At 36.3% G+C, this 24056-nt stretch overlaps 1 protein-coding gene across 11 annotated transcripts in view; it reads right to left on the bottom strand.

The window, feature by feature from the left end:
- Positions 1-24056, bottom strand: part of TENM2 (teneurin transmembrane protein 2) — a 727803-nt gene that overhangs the window by 73211 nt on the left and 630536 nt on the right. For 9 of the 11 annotated variants that reach the window (XM_026858437.1, XM_026858438.1, XM_026858440.1 and 6 more), the window contains 3 exons: positions 16351-16545; positions 10790-10990; positions 9069-9281 (listed from right to left, as the gene is read on the bottom strand). In XM_026858437.1, coding sequence (XP_026714238.1) covers positions 9069-9281; positions 10790-10990; positions 16351-16545 — 609 coding nt within the window. The remainder of the gene's footprint in view (positions 1-9068; positions 9282-10789; positions 10991-16350; positions 16546-24056) is intronic. The other 2 variants (XM_026858439.1, XM_026858442.1) reach the window with 1 other exon arrangement.

Here is a 24056-nt window from a genome sequence, read left to right as displayed (position 1 = left end):
GTCACACTGAAGTCTTTGGAAAGCAAAAGTTACTACTTTTCCATAAAAAAAATGCTTAACCATTTAAAGAGAGATACTTGTTTGGAGTGAAATGTTTCAGTTAAGTGTGTAGCACCCAGTGCTCAGGGTCACCTCTCAGATTTGGAATTCTGCTCTAATACTGTTATTCAATGAAGAGAGAATGAGGATTAATACAGTAACCTTAATTTCTCATGTCCCACTTTTCCTTCGGCTTTTTCTGACTGTGAACTGCTGTTAGATTAATGAGACGCCAGTATTGCTTTGTCTCTATCTATCCCAGCATGGATGTGTGTTGAATACAGCTGACAGAATGAGATGGACAGTTATATGTCAGTCAATACTATATCACTGAAAACACTACAGTAGTATGTGCTGGAAATTGTAGAAATTTACAGGTACAATTTTCATGGCAGCTATAAATCAGGTAATAATGACCCCAGTATTACTCCAACTATCTGCACTTTCAACATACAGAGATGAACATGGACTGTAACCTCAGACCTGATCCTTTCAAGAACACTCAAGTTTGTATTTAGCTCTTACATTTCAGTTACCTAAATGATGTTTGCAATTTCTTTGGGCAAACGAGATATACTATATTATACGATAATTTCTGTTGGACAGAAAACTTTGCTTCTTTTTATATGTATAGAAAAACTATATCTAAAATGAAACAGATTGAGGCTACCTACAGGAATAATCTCCAGAAGCGATGTTGCCCTCGTAAGCATTTCATAAATAGAACAGGGATGCAAGGAACAAGAGAAAAGACCTGAATAACATAAATTTTGTAAAAACTTTGTTCAGTAAGAATGGGTCACGATACCCCATAACTGGTACCCTGAACAAGTCCCCATATTGAGTCCTTAAGATCTTTTAAAAAATTGTTTAAGTAAGGGTTTTTTAGTGAAAGTAGGATGCATCAATATTCAACATCAGTGTGTACTTCATCCTCAGTGAGGATGCATAAGAAATAACTGACAATTTAAAGTGAAAGCTTTCAATAGTTTCATTTTTTCCCCAAAGCCCTAAATAGATCACACAGCAAAATCTTGAACTGAAACTTCAGAGATGCTACGGACACCATTTTTTCCTTTTTCTTTCTGACATCATTATTTTTAATACAACATTAAACTAAGAAAATACTGAGTAGATAATTTGAAAAGCATCAAATGTCTTAGGAAGACAAGCCTCTAACTTCTAACGCATCCTACTGTTAATCTGATAATAAATTGACAAGAAGCTGAAAAGGTAAAGCTTTGTGTCTGAATTGTTACTCCACAGAATTTACAGCAGTCAGGCAAAACATATTTGATTCTATTTGCATCCTCAAGCATGAAAGATTACGTGAAACTGATATTGAAGATACAAGAATTATACTTTGAGAATGTATAAGCAAGAATGCAAGTGATTAAGGAAAACCTATCTTTAATAAGACCACTAACAGCAGACCTCAAAAGGATGGGAAGGTATTGTTCTCTTTTGCATTTGTTTCTTAGTAAGTATAAATATATGTATGTATATACATAAATATTTCTCAAGATCTGGTACTATTTCTCCATCTCTATACAATCTGTGTCACTGACCTCTCACAAGCATTCCTGTGTCTTTGTTATTTTATATCCAGCAACACTATGTAATTCACTCACTTGCTGAAGCTGTGCTTGACACCACAGGGTACAAAATAACACAGAAAACATTATGTGTGGAAGAAGAGAAGATTGCCTGATGCTGGGAATACTCCAGCAAAATCAGCTTTGCCCTTTCAAAAGTTAGATCAGCTGCCTGATTGATTGCCCTCCCCCTCTTTTTGTGGTCTTTTAAGAGTTCAAGAATCGGCTAGAAAATCAATATAACTCATGTAGAAGCCCCTCCAAAAGGAGAAAAAAGAAATGTGATTTTAGTTTGGGAAACTATTCACCAGTATCTGCTGGGTGCATCTTTGAAGTACCAGACAAAATGCAGGAAGCTTTGCTGAAAACACACTCATTAAATTTTTGGGGCCAGAAAGGGAAGAAGTAAGGTCATGTTCTGCAAATATCCTATACAAAGAGAAAGAAAAAAGCCACTCAAGTGTTCTGACACTGTGCTGTGACATATTTCAATCATTTACAGGAAGCCCTCAGCAAAGAATGCAAACAGTAAAGTTCTTCCTCATGAATAAGCTTGCCTTTTAGCCAAAAAAGATCCCCAGCTGCCCCGTATAAATTCTGCTAATGAAAAGAAATTCTGTTTCTAAACTCCCTGAAAGTCAAACCACCCTCAGTGTATACAAATCTCTACATAGAATATTTCCTTCCAAATATATATATAACCAGCTATGTTGCTCAGCTATGATAAAGTAAGAGGATGCATATGGTAATTCTGGATTCCTTAGTGCTACAGAAAATGTTTAGACAGTTTACTCATCCCTGATACACAAAAGTAGCAAAATATATTTTAGTTACTGGGATAGGAATTTACAAAGTTACAAATCAGAAACAAAAATCCCAAACAGGAGCTATTTACATGGAATGTAATCTGGGGATTCTACAGCCAAGAGATTTTCTTCAGAAGTTTTGGAGGTGAAATAAAAGATGACACGTTCACAAAACCAACAAAGCACCCCAATAACAAATGTAGCTTGAAAAGGTAAAAAGCATCATCTTTCCAGGAAGAAATTTCTAAGTGCTCTTTTACTGGGAACTTGAATCTTTACTGAAGCATGGTGATGCTGGAGTAGATGACCACTTGTCTAATTGACTACTACAGTTCCTTGGGTTTGTTTATAAAATGTAACATGATATAACATAACACACATGACAAAATGTCACTTTATAAGGAAAACTTCTATGAGTCTGAGTCTATGCTTGCATGATAGAAATGAAAATGTAAATTATGTGCAGAGTATGACAGAAGTCATTGAGAATCTCTCAGATTGCTTCATGAGGTATCTGCTACTGTGAAAGCTTGATACCATATACCTAAAAGACTGCATCACAGATGTGCCTTATCAAGAAACCTGCTACTGGGTTAAAGACAATAGAGTAACTATTATAGAGGTGATGAACATGAATCTGTAGATAAACCGCCAAGGTCTCTAATATTTTTGGTCATATCATATATATTACCAACATATTTCTATATCATCAGTAATGAAAAGTGGTCATAACCAAAATATTCTATGCATTTTTCAAATAAAATGAAAAAAACGTGTTCCTGTCTCTACAGAGCATGCAATCTAAATTCCTATCATCATTGTTAGAGAGTTTTTTATGCCTTGATAGGTTATAAACTGTTACAGATTAATTTCAAGTTAGAAGTGCATCAGAGAAGTATAATATATCTAGTTCCTTCTAAATTGCTCTTTGTCAGATACCCTGGCTTTCCATGGTCTCCTCCCACACATTTTCCATCTCTCCTGAAAATTGCCTCATCTTTGAATCATTACCATTGTAATTACAACAAGAAAAATCAGTAGTAGAAGAAAAAATCTTTGACACAAAGACCATTATCACAGGACAAAAATATCCTGCTGTATCCAAATCATTATTAGTGTTTCTATTGATTATTGACTTCATGATAAGGTAAAAATCTAAATTTTTACACTTTATTTGTGATATTTCTTCTGGTCAACAAAAATATAAACATTTCTAAAAGCTGAAAAAAGGCATGGTCATCCCAAAACACTTTGGGGAAAAAAATTCCTAGTAAACAATTTCTAGTAAAAACGGTTGTGGAATACTATTCATCTAGTGTTCAGCTGGTCAAGTCTTGGTGCCTTAAAGTTTGAGGATTTTAACTATTTACCTACTGGGTGTAATATTTGCTCTTTGTTTGGATTATATACATTGACGAGCCATTGTTCTGCAAATACAGAACACACAGATTAGTCTTCTTGGTTGGATAAATGATCAGTTCTACTTCTAAGAGAGGCATTAGATTCTCAAAGGGGATGACAGTACAAATCTTAACATAGGCCATTATAAAATAAAGTACTTAGAAGGAATGCTTCCTTTCAAGCTCATTTGAAATCAGACTGGAAGAGAGCTCATATAGTTCAATGACTTTCTGGTCAGCTTGCTGCCCCACAGCAGGATGAATTACCTTTCTGCTATTCCTGACAGATGTTTGTCTAAATAGTTGTTAAAAGCTCCACTGATGAGGATTCCACAACTCGCTTAGACAACATACTTCAGTTTTTAATTTAGTGTTACAAGTTTTTTCCTCACCCCTAACCCAAATCTCCTGTACTGTAACTTATCTTAATCATCTTGGACACAGGGACTCCTCTCTTTTTCCTGCACATTTTTATGAATCTGAAAATTTTAGGTTATTTTGCTCTATGTAGGTGACAGGATCCTGTCTCTTTCAAATCCTTCTTCTTTATTCAAGACCCTGAAAACATGGAAGATAAGGTATAGGGCTAATCCCTTAGTAAATAAGGAACATGTTCTACCATTTGACATTTTCAGTAGAAGGACTCAGTGGGGGCAGGACAGTGGCAGATTCCCACCTCTGGAGTTAAGATTCCAAAAAGCAGTACCAAGGCCAGGAAGCAGTGTTAGGATTAGTTGGATTCGATGATCTTAAGGGTCTTTTCTGACCTAAATGATTTTAAGCAGGGCCTGCGGAGATGCACACATCACCCCTGTTTGAGCTTTGCCTAACAGATAAATAGTTGGAAGCTCAACTTCTATGGCTGTCAAGGGGGGGGTATATCTCATTTGCACTGAAAAATATAAAAATAGGAACAGAAAACATACAAAATGTCTTGATCATAATATGCAGCAGAGTATTCTTATTACCAAATAGCCTTGATGACAGTCTTTTGCCACTTTTTGTCTGAAAGCAGGAGTGCTTAACCTACATCTAATGTAGAACGTGAGCAGGTAGGAGCAAGGCTTTGGGACTATGACAGGCAGCCACAAAGAAAACCTCAAATATTGTCTTCTGGTGAGAGCTCACCTTTTACAGTTTGCAGACTTTTAAATTGTACTTGCAAATATTCAGGATTAAATCCTGACTTGGTAATAGTCATATTTCATGCTGCAGGTATATGAATTACAAATGGGATGACACTTTTTAAATGGTATTTTTGACTGTTTCTTAAGATCTCCATATATATGACACTGTCCTTAGTATATTATCCCGACAGTTTATATGGTGAACACCCTCCACAACAGTTTAAAAACAACAGTTTTAAACATCCAAATATTATTTTTCAGTGAAAGTAACAGATCTATTTTATAACAGCATGCCGTAACAACATTCAGACAATTCAAGGAAAAGCTAAATCCTCCATTTTAAATTCTGGCATGAAATTTGATCAAGATTTAGCAACTGCTATATCTTAGTCTTGTGCTTTGTTATTGGTTTTCCAATATTTTTTTCCTCGTCTAGATTACCCTCTATTATTTAGTTATAACTTCCTCCATAATTGCAATCAATGAATAGTAATCACTTAATAAACATATCCTGACAGGTCTATTTTTGCACTGGGAAAAGATTAATTTTCTTTATCATAACTCCAGTAAGCAATTTTTCTTCTTACCTGAAGAAGCAAAGTGAAATGTAGTGCTGGGTGTAGAGTTCTGCTTTGCTACTTTCAGCGTTTGAGCAAGACCAGACACCACTCCTCTCTTTTTTATATTATTTGGATATAGACTTATCAAAATCTGTGTAGGTTGGAATTTGCATTCACTGATTTGTATATATAATTCTATTGCTGCACATAGGTAAAAGCTGCTCTGCACAAACAGCTTGTTAACACTGAGCTGACAGTACCATTCTGGGAGACTCTGCAGAGTGCTTTTCTTATAATATAGGTAATGCAGAGAGAAACTGCATTTTTGTTAACTTTTTTGAGCTTAGATACATCAAAATGCCAAAGAGTGTGCATTCTGTCAACTATGTATAAAGGCTTCATTTGATATTAAATAGAGTAAGATATCCTGACTGAACTTGGATACCTTCAGGTTGCTGTAATTATTTCTTTTCTACTGCCACGTGAATATAGCACATTAAACTGCTAAAGAAACACAAACAAATTAAAATGTATTTTGGTCTGTATTTTGAAACCTGTTTTTTTTTTTGTTTGTTTGTTTGTTTTTTTTCCTCACAAATTAGATTGATTTGTTCTAAGTGGGTTTGTTCTAAAGCCACTGGAATCAAAAAAAGTTTTTCTACTGATTAGGTGTAGCCACAAAGGGAAATTCATAGTAAATAAACTCTCCTAGGGAATTAACATTTTACTGCTTGAAGTCAATATAAAGAAATTATCAAATGTCCTGTGAGGTATACCTGGTCATTCATTGCTCCTGAAGCATAGTATGGGTATTAAAATATTCAGACTACGTACAGGTAGGGAGAGATTCAACCCCTGCTCATATGCTATTTTACTCCGATCTGGACTGGCTTTGCCTTAGCACAAACAGACTGTGCAGTGTGCCAGGAACCTTCCAAACAGGACTAAAAGAATGGCTTTGGATTAAAAAAAGAAAATAAAATAATTTTTAAAACCCTTTAAAAATCAAGGTTTGAATACATCAGATTTACATTCCTGAATATTATCTCCTTAGGCGGACACTCCTCAGTGAGCAATTCTGACATTAAATGTTCTGTCAATCTTTCAGTTGAAGCCAAAACCATAAAGGGAGTTCTCTAAATTAGAGTGAATTTCCATATAATTTAAGTACACTTCAGTTCTTCACACTAACGTTTAAAGCATCTTGAACAACTCATCCTTGTTCCAAAGTATCAATCTGCTCTAAGGACAAATTTTCCAGTGGTAACTTCCAGCATTTTTGTACAAATACTGACAAAAATTAGTTTTACCATCCTTATCCTCCAAACTCTCTGTTTCAGCCCTGCGTAACATGAACCAGTGGGATCAAGCTGAGCTGTCCCTCTGAACTGAATTCCATTTCTGGCATCACGCTTTGTGCTTTCGTAAATCGTCTCACAATTAGGCCACTTGATATGAGCATACAAAACCTGTTATTAATACAGGCCTGTCACACGAATGTATATTTGTCTACATACAAGAAACTTATGACTGCACAAATATGATAACTAGCAAAACAAACCTAAATTTTTTGCCCTCGTCTCATCTTTGCCACAGGCAGACCCCTATTAAGTTTCAAGGAAATCTCTTTAATACATACAGAATGAAAAAAGTTTTTGCATATTTTAATCACTTTAGCAGTATCACCCTTTCTCTGAAAAATAAAACTGATTATACACATTAATAATACGAAAAATATTTATTTCACAGCTCTGAAAATGAAAAAAATCTCTCTTCAGAGTTCACTAGTTCAGCTTGTAATTTTCAGAATTCTAAGACATTAGTACAAGGCATCTTTTTGTGTGCACAGTAATGAAGACTTGAAATACACTAGTTACCTGTAGACATAGGCATACTACTAAAAGATTATAAAGCAAACCAAATTCTGTGCAAAGCAGCAACTTTTAAAATAAGCAATTATTATACAATTTAATGCAAAAAAATATATAATAGGCATTTTGTTAAGATCTGGAAAGTACTTAAAATGAAAACAAAATGCCTGGATTAATCTAGCAGAGAAATGTTGATATGATGGAAGTCAGAAAGCAATTGTGAAAAAACACTCTGCATCTGTGCTGGTCACAAAGTGTTCAGTCAGAAAAGCTTTGAGTTAAATCATATTAGCATAGCGTGGTGGAAGCATGCAGCACCACAACATCAAAGGATATGCCCTAAAAATATGTATCTGTTTTTCCTTTTTTTTTTTCTCTTCTCTCCAGTAAGAGTATACTTTTAGTTTGCAACTCGTGTGTATCAGAAATGGTTTGTATATCCAGGGAGATAGCAGAGGGGAATGAAAAACAGCTTGAGGGATGCAAGAATCTCACCATACTTTTAAGTAAAGAAATAACAATTCACTTGTAATAGGACTGTCCCATTAGGGTCCCTGATTGCCATGAAAATCTCAATTGACCTACTCCTTTTCTATGTTAAATTTACCACTTTGAGAAATTAAAACAATATGAACTTAGATTTGGACTCACTAGGTTTCTTTTAAGGTATACCTCATAGTTCTTCAAAAATTCTTTGGAGAAAAGTACACTTCCCTGAATCTCACATTGTCACAGCAGCTGGATTCTCTTGTTCTAGATAATTTTGCTCAGATTTCCCAGAAGAGATGTGATCACTCAGAATTTCCCACTTTTGATTACAGCATAGGGAAAATAACAATTTTTTCCTTTGTTTTCAGTACTTTTCAAAAGAATCCATATACACTACCTGACTGCTTGTAGAGACAAAATAAAAAAACCCCATCATTTAGGAACAATTAATTCCTCTTCAGAATACATTTTCAAGAGCGGTAATTGAGAGGATGGAACATCATTGCTTTGTGTAAGTATAACCTTTTTGAACTTCCCAGGCTGACACATCACAGCTGAGATGCAATCGTGTTAGTCACGGCACTCTGCATGATGCCAATGCTGTGCTGAGCAGCACGCTATTAGGAAAGGGTACAGCAGCATGCTGCACTACCGACGGGGCCCTCCCATGCTGGGATTGTCTATATGCAAACACCATGCCCACTGTCACAGCACAACACAGGAGAATGCTAGGGAGCTATTTCTGTAACACCAGGAACACTTATTCCTCCACAACTTGACCCCTGCTCTGTGTGGTGATGGTGGTGATGTGTTTCAGATGTGATGTATAATAGCAGGAGAGCACTGATGCATCAGACCAGGAAATTAAAAAAGATGCCATTCACACAAAGGAATGTTTAGTTAAGTTTGAAAATCTTGGCTCAGATGATACTGTGACGGACCATTTGTTACATCTTTACTTACTAATGTTCATTTGCTGTGTAATTTGTTGTTGCGTCTTTTTCTCCACAATCAGTTTGTTACTGATTCTAAATGATTTCAAGAGCTCATCTGCATTTCACCCAAGACATTTTGAGTCAGAGATAATAGCTGAAAGCACTAGGGTCCTTAAAGGAACAGCCCATTACAATACACAACAGTAACTATGTTTCTACGATTTATGAAAAGAAAGCAATATGTGCCTGTTTCGGTGCCTGTCGTTTGCCTACCAATGGTGCAGTGCTCCCCATTCCAGCCCTCTCTGCATTCACATTTCCCATCTTTACAAGTTCCGTGCTCCGTACAACGGGGATGACACACACGCTGGTCACACGCCACTCCTGTCCACCCTTCTTCACAGCGACATGCTCCGCCAATACACACCCCGTGAGTGCCACAGTCTACAGAGCACACTTCTAGGAGAAGAAAAGGAGAAGATTATAGCTAGCTTATGTCAGCAGCAGTGGGGCAGAACCAGCAACCTAGTCATGAAGGGAAAAGTGAGTAGAACAGATATGCTTTTGCTGAAAACTATATGTTGTCAAAAGCATATAGTTCATATTCTGATCAACACCAGCATTTAACATTTGCTTAGAAACAAAGTAAATTATATTAGAAGGTTGTTTAAAAAAAATCTGCTAATGTAAGCAGGACAAACTGCTGTAGGGCTCCACCCTCTATTCAGATACAAACAAGTTTCAGAGGCAGCTTCCTCAACACCTGTCAGTAGCGAAGGGGAGCAACATTGCTCATTTTATTCAAACCTGGACCTCTGATGATCTTGATACAGACATTGATTTGCTAAGAATGAGACTGAAACTCACCTGAAACTCCTTCAGCAGAGCATGGTGACAATTCAGGGTCACTTAAGACTCTAGGAGTGACAGGTAAAAGACATTTTCAAGGGAGAGATTTGGGAATCCTACTACTAACACGGTCAGCTATATGGTGTCTCTCTCCAAAAATTATTCTGCTCTCTGTCAGCTGAAGCTGTAGAAAAGCAGAGGTGTCTTTTGCCTCATGCATCATCAAAGATATTGACAGTGAAACTCTCATTCATGAATTTTTCTAGCTGCTGATGCATGCAGCAGAAAAAACAAATCTTGATATTTATTTCACTAATGGGGTATTCTAAGTCATTAATTTTAAGAAATAACTGAGTAAGTGTGAAAACCATAAATATTATTTTTAAGAGACTTGCTTAGGGCCTACAGCTTTGTCTCAAGGTTCATATTATAACATAAATGCAAAACTCCCAGTATTTTTTTCTCCACAAATAGAACATTTGTTGTCTTGTCAAAACTGTTTTTTTCTTTTTATCTCCTTCTGTTGGAATAATCAAGTTGTACAACTGTAGCTCTGAGCCTAGAGTTTACACTGTTGTGCTTGCTTCTTAGTGTTGCTTGCTCTAAAATTATTTTTGGAATATTCCATGTACAACTGAAAAGTGAAAAAAAAAAAAACTTTACTTGAAAAGAGATTTTTCTGTTTTGTGATTTTTTTTTTTCATAAATTAGTAGCATTTTGATGTGCAGTAAAGCAAACCCCAAACCATACTTAATTGTAGTGTTTTCCATTCCTCTAATGTTATAAACACACATAAGTTATGGAAGTTTCCATTTAGTTGGGAAACAGATGTGAAGCACTTAAGTAATATTTTCAGTCCAAACAAGGTCAGTATTATAGTGAAATGCAAATTCCTAACCTGCATCCCCCTCGTCCCCCAGTTGATAGTCCCAAATTAAGAATGTCACAAAAATAGTATCTAAGTTATATATACACTTCTTTCCAACATAACTAAACGGACCAAATATGTTCCAAACACAGCTTTCTACATTATTTGCATTTCAAACTTGCCATAGATATTAACATTTTAACAAAACAGGAACATTATTGTAAAATCAGGAAAAAATATTTTTCTTACCAACGGAGCAGTCAGGCCCCATCCAGTTGGGATCACAGCTACAAAGACCTGTGTCAGACAGGTAGGTACCATGCCCACTGCACTGGTCCGGACACTGGGCTCTGGGAAGCTCACAATTTATTCCACCCCAACCTGGGCTACAGAGGCATTCTCCATTCACACAGACTCCGTGGTTGGAGCATGTTGGATCTAAGCAATCAACTACAGAAAAAAACAAAAACAGTGTACAGAAAGGTCAGTTGACACAATATGATGTCTGAAAAACATGTAGATGTGTGCTCTGATAAGTTTATATCACTGTTTATATCACTCTTATATAAAGCAAATTGATGTAGTTCTTCAAGTCATATTAACACCTGGTCTGAGAATGGGAAAGTGCGAAGTAATTTGTGTTTTACATTAGCTCCAAATAAAACAGGGTGTGACTGAACAATGAAGGCTTACTGCAGGAATGCTGTACTGAAGAAGCACAAAGACTCAAAAATAACAAACATATATAATGAGATCCACACATAGCCTTCACCTGGTGATGTTTCTTTTGAAATACATATTTTTCTTCAGAGTTATCTTCATCAGTACTGCTATTATTGCTATCGGAATGCTAGAGCATTGTGAGACTAACATTATGATATCCACTTTCAGTACCTGGAAGTCAAAACATCAGTGGCTTTCAGCTTCATTTAGACTCCTAAATTATTCAGGTACTTCTGAAAATTTGATTCATGGTCCATTAGTAGCTGAGCTGTGAAACTGAGAGTCCTAGTTACTTCAACCCATAATTCCTCTTAAACAAATAAAGAAAAACATATATATATATATATGGATTTCATCTTTTCTCAAACCAAAACCAACAGAATAAGAAAGTGAAAACAGTTATGATGGAAAATCATCCAATGAAATTTCAGTTGCTATTTCAATCCTGATAAATAAAGGAATGCTATGAACTGACTTTCAAATAAAAATCTATCAATAATAGTATGGGTTTCTAAATTTTTATTTTATATCATGAACTCTTATAAGTATACTATGCTTTTCCACAAATAACAACATAGAGGCTTTACCAACTCCCTTTTGCTGTGGAATTCAGGACCAAGGTCAAATTCATGTCCTAAATAAAATGGATTGATCTCGTGACTGGTATATATTAACTCACAACAGAAGGACCATGAATGATTGGCATTCTCTCTTGCAGCTCTGGGAAGATCTGAGTTTATAATGAAAGTGATTTATCTCTCATCTTTTCCAAACTGATCCTTCTAAATTAAGGCAAAGACATTTTCACTCTACCTTATGTGAACAATATTTGATCTTTCAAATCTTAACTTTTCTATAAACATAGAGTCTTGTCAAAATATTTTATGTAGTTGCAGAACATTTAAAATAAGTATCTAGATTAGATACAACACGGAAGATTGAGGCAGGTACATTTAGAGATGTAATAACATGAGTTATCATAATAGTTTTGATTTAAATTCAGATTACAGTAGTATGGGAATAATTACAATAAAATTTATTATAAGATTTTAATTTTAAGGATGACACTGTTATAGACTTTGGGTTTGTTTTTTGTTTGGTTTTTTTTTGTTTGTTTGTTTGCTTGTTTGTTTTTTTAAGATTTAATGCTTAGTTAATTGGACATAAAAATATTATAATGCAATTTTGTATTTATAGGTAAACCAAGAATGTTTTGTGGTTCAGCTCAGATAACGTCGATAAATTCATAAATTGTTTTAAAATTATCCAGAATGCTTGTCCTGTTATTCCTTCTTGGTGCTTAACAAAATTAAAAACTGTCTAAAGTTTAGAATACGTCTTCCTTACTATTTCTGTTGAACCCAATAGACACATAGCTGTGACAAAACATTCTGATTGAATAAAGAAATGAAGAACAGATTTAGGTCAACTTGAAGGTTACTTTTTTTCCCCCCAAATTTAGTCTAGTCTATTTTTTTCAATGATAATATTTTAATGGAAAATTTAAAAGGGTAATATATGTATAACATTTTATGTGGCAGCACAGCTAACTTCAGGAGATATTGATGAGTCCTAATGTACTCTCCGCATCAGAAATGTATCATCTCCCTCCTCAAATAAAAGTACTAATGAAAGCAATGTGGAGTGTATGAAAAACACTACCTCCTGCTACCTAAATTAACTCTTTCCTCTATCCTGAATTACAGTATCCATGCAGCTGAGATTTATTTCCACAGCATAAACCTATCAATACCCCTAAGTCCCCAATCTCCCTTGTTTTATAGAATAACATGATTTGTCCTTTGTTCTAGAAAAAAATACTTTATAGCTATTTTGTTCTATTATATGGGTAAGTAAGAGCTTTCAAATTTTAAACTGAAGAGAGTTTTTACTTTGAACTCAAATCTTGTTCTATTTTAATACATGCTCTTAGAGTTATTATCTTGGACCAGATCCTCAGCTGCTAAAATTAGCAAAACGTGATTACCTGCATTATTACTACACTGACTTATGCTGCAAAGGCTCTGGCCCCGAGTCTTTAGTAGGGTTTACAGTGGTATTTAATAAGGAATTATAAATGGAGCTTCCTTGGTGTTTAAACAAAGGAGAACACACCTTAGCAAGTAAGTATGTTAGACTTAGAACTCAAAACCCCTTGGCAGCTCAGATCATTAGAGCTCATTTAGTATTGGGCCCTCTGTAGATTTGACAAAAAAGGTACTGAAAGCAATTTATATCCCTAAGGACAAAAAAGGAGGTCAAGGAGTTTTCTGAACAATATGTACCATAAAGCCCCCAAAGAGCCATGAATTACACTTACAAAGTTAAATGTCATTGAGAAATGACTTGACCATGAAACTGACAAGAAAACCACCCTTAACTTAACCTAATTTGGCAATTTCACTTGTCTCCCCCCAAACCAGATTGAATGAAACCTGACAAATATGCCACTTAATCTTGTGTGCAAATTTGTTAATAGAACAACAGTGTTTATGCTGCAAAAATTGTGCATCACAAATATTGATTTTGGTGCCACTTTCATTTCAGGGAAATTGTTTGAACAATATGACCATGATAAATATCAGAAATAAAAAGCTAACGGGAAGAAAAAAATGCTGACCCACTTGTTCTAATTCAATATGCTAGTTGGAAAATGGCGAATGAATTGACCTTTGCCATTCCTTTTGGAAGCTCAAATCAATAGAGGATATTTCATATGTTATATATAAATACAGATATATTTATATCATTCTACCATTAGAATGATGGAATTTTAATTCATGCAAAAGCTAAAGAAGATCAGATTACCTGTAACTGGAGAGACACCACTTCATATTATATCCATTTTCCCATAACTCTTGAGTTAATGTGAGAGATATGTACAGAAGAAATGGAATTTTAGAGTAGAAATATGACTGCTGTTCTTATTTATTTGTAAATTAATTTATTCACTTATTTATTGCCCAATGTTGTATGTATAGGGTTATTTTAACCCTTCTTGTCATGTTATTGGACCCTTCCAAGGTTGTAGTCGATATCTCCTGCCTTTGTAATCCATTTATCTTTTTAAGAAAAAAACCCTTTCAAGAAGTGTTGATTAAAGAACGTATATCCTTTCACCTCACATAGTAATGCACCTCCCCAAAAACTCTGTTGACTGATTATGGTTTGCAGTGTTTCCAGCTTTGAATGGTGTTAACATTAACACCTTTGCAAAAAAAGATATGCAGTAGCTTGCTCTAACAAACTCTGGAGTTGGTGATGTGTTTGTTTTACCCATTTCAAACATTCACCTTAGGATAAGCTGCATTAAGCACTACAGGAGCCTCTTTCTCCTATAGCAGTGTCAGGGCATTCAAGATGTCTAGCTCAGATATAATACAGCTATTCTAGAAAACAAAGTAGAGAGAGAATTGTATGTAGCTGGATATTACAATCAAGATGAGGGAGGAACTGCTTACGAGGTAAAATTTACAGAATCAAATGAAAGAAAAATATTTTTAGGCCATCTATCATATTCTCTCTAATAATGACAACACAAAACTTAATGGGACTAAGCAAACAATTGCAGTTAGTACCAGGAATAGAGCTCCTGCATTCCAGGGAATCCATAGGATGCTATGGAGCATGCTGAAGACAGTCTTTTCCATCTTTGATTTCGATGAGAATGCCAGCTATAGTCAGGCATTTCAGATAATTTCTGAGTATTTTCTGTGGTCATACACTCAGGGTGAATTGAGAACTATCAATTCCACCAGACAAAAAGGACATCACGGAATTTTCCAAATATAGCTTAAAATGTAACCCATTAAAAACAATGGAAAAACTGCCGAATTCAATTGAGTTCTGGATTAGAGCATTAATGACCAGTGTTGTGAAGCTTTCCTGGAAAGAAATATCAGGAATGAACAAACAGTTGCAGTGTTAGCAGTCCCACTAGTGAGAATCCTTGCTTTTTTTGCTTTTAGCAAAGTAAATTCACCCAGACTACTGCAAGGTCTTGCCCTAACAGCAATGACTGTAGTCCACACCCAAAGAATAAAACCCTTAGTGGTTTAGGTCCCTGTAGTTTTCTTCTCTTTGATTTCTGAGGGAAGAAACAGCTGTTTACTATAGGGTAAGATAAAAATCTATACACGTGATAGACAGCTCTACACCCTACTCAGAGTACTCCATAGAGACTCTTTAGCCCTAAAACCATGCAGCTTCAGTCCTCTCACTTTAGTCCTCAAACTTTTGGAGGATTAATAAACTCTGGAATGTCATCATAAAGTAGCTTGAACTATGCCCACTCTGAGGATGTGCCAAGGTATGCTGAACTGTCTATTCAGTAATCCAGACAATTACTGAGAGTTAAATTCCCTTTTAAAACCATACTAACGTATTTTAAAAAGAAAAGCAGTCCAACTTATGTTATGCATTCTAACAGAAAACACTGTGAATAAAACCAGTACCGAGCTTAATCTATGACCACAATTTGCATGGGTTGTTTTGGTAAATTTGCTCATTCTACGTACACAAGGAATAGGACACTTTCAACATGAGCTTTTCTGCATTTAAAGACCAGTTATCATTTCTGTGTGCCATCTACCTTTCTTTAATCCCATATGATTGCAGCTAACAGGAGTAATTTGCCCTACATTACATCTGTAAGTAACATGGATACCTAAGTCTTTCAAATTTCTTTCATCAACTTCTGTCTTAATAGTGACTGATATGTTTGCTTTGTGTGGGGCTGCAGCTATACAATTTTGTCTACTGCTGCTCCTTTTTCCTCTGCATTTCACATCTAAATTGTTCAATAAACATAATCCATAAGAAAAGATTTATCTTCACTCTTCAACAAAGGAATTTTTCAGGTTTACTTGTGACAGACATTCTTAATACTGCAAAAGAATGTATATAGCGGGCCAGAAGTTTTGTCTGAACTTTGATAGATCAGTAAAATTGTGATATTTTTATCCCTCTTTTACAATAATCTGCTACAGAAGTTTTACATTTGAATTTTTATTCTGTTCCTTTTTTCTAGCCATTAAATAACTACAAAACCCAGCAAAACCTCACAACATAGAAAGAAAATGTCCTACCTTCTTCACAGTTTTCTCCTTTATAGCCAACAGAACAGACACAGTTCCCTTCAATGCAGGAACCATGACCTCCACATGAGGGATCAATACACTGGCTGATGGGTACATCACATTCTGGACCTTTCCAGCCACTGTAGCATAAGCAGGTGCCTTTAGAGTATTGACCATTGCCACTGCACAGAACCGGGCAGGCAGCTGGAAAATTGAATGAAAGAAAAACAGCATACAGGGTCATACATGTAAAAGCGCACTAAAAATCCACTACCAAATACTTAAACAAATATTCAAATACGTTAATATACTGGGGAAAAAAATCTAAGATAATTTGTTGAAGTTCAGTTCTTCATTTCCCAAAGAAATCATTTAACTGCTATTTAATAAAGCACACGTGTTGGGCATTCTGAGAATACTACTATTCTTTATAGACTATTGATGATGTTTGGCATAACTAATGAGGTAATGTGAACAGATTTGAGTCTGACATTACTCTGCTTTGTTCCACTAGGTAACATCCGATTTTCACAGATAACAGAACGCCATTCAGTCCCCAGAACATTTTATTATATAGCATCTTTCTTCTTCCATAGCACTTTTTTAATGTAATGCCCCCCAAATTTTTTAGACTCTTTGACTTGTTTTTTTTTCAGTGTAATAATCTTGAACACAGGCACAACACAAGCTTTCATCTACAACAAATGCACCTTGCCATCCATATTCCTGCTGAACCTTGTTTTCCCAAATCCCAGAGTGACTGTTTTTACCCTGTGTGTACTGGCAAGAAAGCACCATTAACCCTTATCCCTCCCTCTTGTATCATTAAGGGAGTAAGACACATTCTGAGCAAATATTCATTTATGCAAATGAAGTGAAGCCTGTGAATAATAAAGGTAGTCAGCAGGTCTTGGGTGCCAGGAATCAGATGTTGTACATATGCAGAGTGATGGAAAGAAACAAGTGGTTTATTAAAAGCCAGTTGCACATAAATGTTACACTAAGGCATATTCACACTCCTATATGCCCACGTCTCCCATGTGAACATGGCAATCTGTGAATTTACATGCCTGCCAAAGACTGAATGTGTGGTCACCAGCCAGAGAAATGGAAAAAATAACAGGAATAACAGAAAATGGGAGTAATGAAGTGAATCTTTGTGAAAAGGTACACTTTTGTGCTCTTCTCTCTGATGTAGCTTGATAAAGACAGAAAAGTATTTCCTTGCCTTTTCACCCTTCAAAGTAACTAGAAACTAACAGCTAGTTTTACAGTGCCAAAAATATACTCAAAAGCTACTATTAATCAATAAAAGGTCCTAATGTCTTCTTCCTTCTAGTATCCCTTTAACCTGAATGATCAAGAAGAATCCAAGTATGATTTCCTACGAGGATATGTAAAATTGTCCAGTTATGCAGCTTTTCCACTGTTCAGTCCTGTAACCCTTGTTAATCCTAACTGTCCCAGTGATCTGCTACAAAAACAAATTTCAGGATAGATTTTTTTTCAAGAATTTTATTTGAAATGGGAAAAAAATGATCAGAAAAAAATATGTTCAGATTTGTAACCCCAGAGGTTAGCTAAAATATAGAGTGCTAAGAATTATTTAAATTAAGACTACAGGTTGATGGGCCACATGTTAAATGAATAATCTTTTTTAGCCCATTTTTTCTACAGTAGAATAATAACAAAATCAGTATGATGAAGTTTGGGGTTTTTTTGCTATCCCTCCTCTATCTTAGGGCCATATTGTCCATCCTTTGGTAGGAACAGGACTTCATTCTATTACATTCCTGGTGTTCTCTGTTACTACTAGTCTTGCTCAATCTTTTTCTTCCTCACTTCAAAAATAATACAAATCTGAATAATAATTTCCAGCAGCAACTTTCTGATTTCAGATGTGACATATGTTCACAAGTGCTTTACTGAGTTCAGTGAAAAAGTTTATGCTAAAATTTTACTGGTTTTGCTTTTTGCAGCTGGTTTCAGAATTAAGGTTACTGAACCAGCGGGACTGAATTACAATACAGACAAATATCCATTATGTCCATACTGCACTCTAAGACAGCCTATTTTACATCTTTTTGCATGTCATCATCAAACACCCTTCAATAATATACAACATGCTAAACTAGGAGCACCTTGAATGCCACATGTCTAAGTAATCCTTCCGTTTGCATGCATTACATCATGGGCCATCTCAGTTCCTCAGCATGCACTGCTTTTCACTGCCTAGATATGCTAACTGCTGCTACTGCAAGTCTTATAGGTGAGCCATAAAGAAAGGGATCAAATGAGGACCACTTCCACTTTTCAGGTATGATGATCTGGGGACACAAAAAATTCCTTTGTCCATAGCTCTCCATTTCGCTCCAGTTAAGTCTTGTTTGGGCTGATATTGATACATTTTCCCAAATCATTGTAAGAAAGATAATCACTTCAGTCCTGCTCTCTTTATTTGCCATGGTGTAGAGGATCTAGAGATGAGTGATCAGAAGGCAGCTTCTCCTGAAAATCTGGAGTAATCCTGACATTTTCCACACCCTGACACACTGTAGAGACACTGTCCCTTTATCTGGACCTCATCTTAACACAAAAATATCTCTATCTAGAATAAGGCACCTCTCAACTCCTGCATGTGGTGGTTAAGCTTGCAGTCCCTTTGTTCAAGTCCACCACAGAAGGAAGTAATATTGTTAGATGCAAATTCTCTACGTGCTTCTGAGTCATTGCAGAGACTCAATGTTACAATTATTAATGGCTGCTCAATGTGGACTCTCCAACTGCACTGGGACGCCAGCATATGGCTTGCTTTTGCTAAACAACATCCTCACGATGCTGTGATATAGCTGCATAGAAAGAAAATGTCCCAGGAAAGCTAAATGAATTAGTAGACAGTTTCTTCAGACAAACCACATTTGTTCTAGTAGTTATAAAACCAAAAAGTTAGAGATGACTTACAAGGTGGATAAAGTGAGGAATAGCTTTTTTGTTTTGTTGTTTTACAGGCTGACATGGCACTCAATACCTGAAAAGACTTCTGTTCTGCAAACCACTCCTCTGGAGTCAAAACTCAAATAAAGGCAACTTTATTTGAACAGCACAGTCCCCTGCAAGAGTGACTGAGCAGAAATAAAACCATTATTAAAATACATTTTAAAAAACCCCAACCAACTAAAAACCAACAAGCAACTTAGATGTGACCACTCTAGACCTAGCTGGATAATACCATGCCAGACACCTGCTGTAAGATTGCTTCTCTCCTTGTCTTGCCCCTAAGTCTCATTAAGCAATAAGCAATTGTGGTCCAGCTAAAAGGTATGTATATCTGCTCTTTGGAACTTGTCTACAAGAAGGTCATTCTTAGCTCCCACTTTTGATCTGAATTTGCAGGGTTCAACTTCTGGGACACCAGAAACTGGCACATTAAGAAGAAAGATTACTAGATGTTGCTGAGTGTTGGGGTAAAGACCTCCTACAGTAGTGTTCTTAGTGTTCCCTTACTCTGCTATGGTGCTTCAGGAATTTAAATAAAACTGAAAGCCATGTCACAGCTTTTCATTCCTGTCTTCAGGTCAGAGGTCTTGCTATGGTTCATAAATCTATTTAGTCCTTGTGAAGCTTGTACGTAAGTTGAACAGTAAACTGGTTTTAGTGGTCTGTCACTGCAGTATGCATTGCCAAGATGTTAGTGACACCAGAACTGACTTTGGATAAATGAGAGAATCTGTCATTTAACCTTAGGGATGAAATGAATACAGTTTAAGATTAAGATACTTGCAACCTAAAGCCACAAAGTTTAATCTACAATCCTCTGTTGGGGTCATTCTACAAACTATACGATAGGAGTATCACTCCAAGAATAAGAAAAATGACAGGGGTTCTTGGTCAGATTTTGGCATTTCCAAGACTGCTATGTCACTAAGATTGCAGGAGAAACATGTAAGCAAGAATGCAAGCAAGTGTAGATAGTAAAAAGCTGGCTTGTCACTGCTGTAATAAACAGCTCTTCCTTACTGTTTCTGCTATGGGTTTATAGACTGTCCTAAGTGAGGAACAGAGAGAGAATCAAGCTGTTCTTCCAAGAAAACAGAAGCAGGTAGTCTAAAAAGGGGTCCACTATGTTTATTTCCTATAGATCATACAGCTGCAGGGTGAGACCCACTTTAATTTTACATCCAGATGACTTCAATTAACGTGCAAACAACTCAAGAGTAATCTGGAGTTCTTACTATTTAGGACTGCTTATCTTCCCTATGTGAAGTGGATGGCCCCTGTTTCAGGACAGAGTTGACTGTTCAAAGTCTGCTGAAGGAGTGTGAAGGAATGTTGGTTTATGTAATGGAACAATCAAGCTCCATCTCATTTCTGTGGACAGACAGGTTGCATAAAGACAGCCATGTATCACACACACTAGCACTGACAAAAAGTAGATAGAGGTCTTCAGAAGTAGTTATGGCAACACTCAAGTAAGTTATGCAGGAGGGTATATCTCCTGAGTGAAGTTTGAATAAGCACAACACATATTAACCCTAAATGTGATTGTGGTGATGTGATTCTGCTCTTTTCCAGTATTCAAACAAAACCAGACTAAGTTCTTAACATGGGTCTCAGCTGATCAATGGAAACTACAGACCTTTGAGTCCTGTAGGCTGCACACATTTAAGAGCATGAGTTGAGCAGGAAAGACCAGCCAAACATCACTCTAAAAGTTCTCTCTCTAAAGGTTATCTTTGGATAGGTGTTTTGGAGTAATGTTAATATTCCCTGATGCATGAGGAAAGGTGATTTGATAACAGCCTCTTATACATGGACTAGGAGGGGAGATGGTAAGGGATAATGCCCAAATGGTCTGGCTTCAAAAGCCACCATTTTGTCCAGTGACACTTAACACACAGGTATCCCAGCTGCAGTCTGTGTACACACTCCTTTCACCCACCCTTATGGTATTCACACACACATACTCACCAGAGGTGTTCTTCTAGAGCATGGCAAGAAACCAGTAAAGGATATCTGAGGAGTCAAACTCTTGAAGGCTGTTGCAGAACTTGGTTTAGTTACACAGCTGCTTGGTTGAGAGGCTTTCCCCTGCTACTGGAAGTTCCAAACAGGATTTGAAGGCAGAGTTCTGGCTTGGTTCCTCTTGCTGTAGAGCAAACATTACCCTGGTGCAGAGAGAGTCCTGTACCACTAGGATCTAGGCTGTCAGTTCTCTACTGCAGACTTTTTCATTTCCTCCTCATAAAATAGACAAACTGGTATACTTCTCTTGAAAGTTATTTGAGTTTCTGGACACAAAAATATCCAGACTTGAAAGGTTTTTGAACTTGCATCTGCAGTGCTTCCCTGTCCTGGACCATGTCACAAGCAATGCCCTTACATTGCTCTTATTTTGCAAGCAGTTCAGTTTTACATCCAAATTTAAATTTTTAAATGGCCCACAAGATTAGCTTCCTTTGTACCATCTACAGGCTTCTTCAGAGCCCAGACAGACTGTCAGAAGACACCCCATATCAAGTCAGTATTTTTCAATACCAGTACCACTGAATTTTGTGGCGAGATGCTCATAGCATGTTGGTGAGGGGAGTCACTGGTCTGGATGGACAAAATTGCATCAAGCCTGTTGGGGTCCTGTTTGAGTAAGAACCAGAATGGTTGTATCCATAATGCTTGTAAACCCTAATCTTGCATGTAAACCAGATTCTTACCACAAGTTTGTGCACATAAAAGATGAGCCTGACTGTCTATTCACAATGCATGCAGTAAGGAAAATCAGGACTTAAGTGCTGAAGTGCAAGTTTAAGGCTGCACTAATAGAGCACTTAGACATCATCTAAAGTGCCCTTACACCCTAAGTACTGCTAACTATTCCATCAACCAGTTAGCAAGATTATCTGAAAAGTTAAAACTCATGGAAAATCATTCCCTGATTGAACACATAATTAGACAGATTCATGGAATGAAAATCTACAAAGGCTACTATACACAAGAGACATCATCTACTATAGGAAGTTCTAACACATATTATCTCTAGAACCAAAAGAATTTACTGGAGAAGCATCAAAGACAGGTACAATTTTTACTCTTCCTCAACTATCTGCCGTATGCCACCATCAGAGCTGAAATCCTGGGTAAAATGGGATTTTGGTCTGAGCCATTACAACTTTATTTCCATAATATGACCTCTATACAATTAAACACATTCGAAAAAAAACATTCTGAAAAGACACTATTTATACTCCTATGAAAGATACGTTCAGCCCTTATTGAACTGCACAGAACTTTATCAGACCTAAGAAAAATAAAGATTATTTTTAGCTATAGATGTTCCTGTTTAGGAGGAGGAAGTGAGTTTCAGTCCTGAAACTTTTGCTAAAGAAAACAGATTAAAAGAAATGTGCCTGACAGCACACACTTACAGACTGCACAAGGATCACCTATTCTGTACATGTGGTAACTATAATTGTGCATCTGATTTGTCTATCATAACTAGTATGATCCAACAGTTGAGGCTATGTTCTAATATTAGCATGCATAGCAATTGCTGAGGTTTACACAAAGTGCACATGGGGTCAGACAAAAACTTGGTTCTACTTCCAAATAAATGGACACATTTTGAGTCTTCTCATCAAAAAGAATTTCCAAATTTTTTGAGTCTGGTTTCCCAGACAATTCTTTGCTATACTCATTAGCACAAGTCAGCTCAATGTCCCTAAGCTTGGGGGAAGTCATTATGTATCACAAAACAGTAAACGTTTTTTGAAAGAGTAAATGTTTTTCAAGTCTTTAATACAATTATATTAACATTCCATAGTTGTCTCCCAGAAATCATCTGAACTTACAGATTGGGCAGTTTTGACAATGCTCTCTGGACAGAGTTGCACAAATTCCTAGTTATATAAAAAAATTAAATGGACGCTAGCATAACAGAAATCAAGTTGTTTCACTGACCGCCAGAAATCGTACTGAAGACAGATGTAGGTCAGACTTCTTACCAGTGAACCTTCCCAGTGAGCCTTCTGGGTGAAGTTCCTCTAGGGGATAATTAATTCAGACTGTGTAATAGCTCACACTTGGACTTCCTTTTAGCAGAGATTAAGTTGCTACTTCTGAGAGATTATGCATGATTTTGCCAGTATATAAAGAAGATGGATTACTGTTTACAACATTCTAACCTGAAACCAATAAATGCATTCCAGGTCAGCTCCAAAATGGAGTAGAAATAAAGGAAAGATCCAAAAATCAATGTTATTTACAACTGACTGTTTCCAAATACCTAAAAAATATGAAGAGGGTCTCATTGTGCCAGGCTTTTCTCTTTTTGGTCTTTATCTTGGTGCCACACATGTAGCATTTAGTCTACAAATGCTCATTTCTCTTCAGAGGACAAATTAGATTAAGATGTAAGGAGGTGAAGACGTATTTTACTGATGTTAAGACCTGAATCCTACTACAATTGCATACCAAAGCCCTGAACAATTTTAGATTCACTCCAAAAGCTACACCCAAGTTCTTGCCTACAGACAGCATCCTAAAGTGAAGTTATACCTATTTAGATATAAACAATCTTAATTTCTAAATGGCTTAAAATCCACACAATCAAAGGAATTGCAAATATTTGTGTTTCAGAACATCAGCCCAGTTAAGAAGTTAATTTCTGAAAACCTGATTCAAAATGTTGGCTCTAAACTTTACATTATTATTATTTAAACAAG

Source organism: Athene cunicularia, assembly GCF_003259725.1.
Source record: "Athene cunicularia isolate RWA chromosome 13 unlocalized genomic scaffold, athCun1 chr13_part1, whole genome shotgun sequence".
NCBI lineage: Eukaryota > Metazoa > Chordata > Aves > Strigiformes > Strigidae > Athene > Athene cunicularia.
Note: the sequence above shows the minus strand (reverse complement) of the source record. Positions and strands in the feature narration are given on the sequence as shown.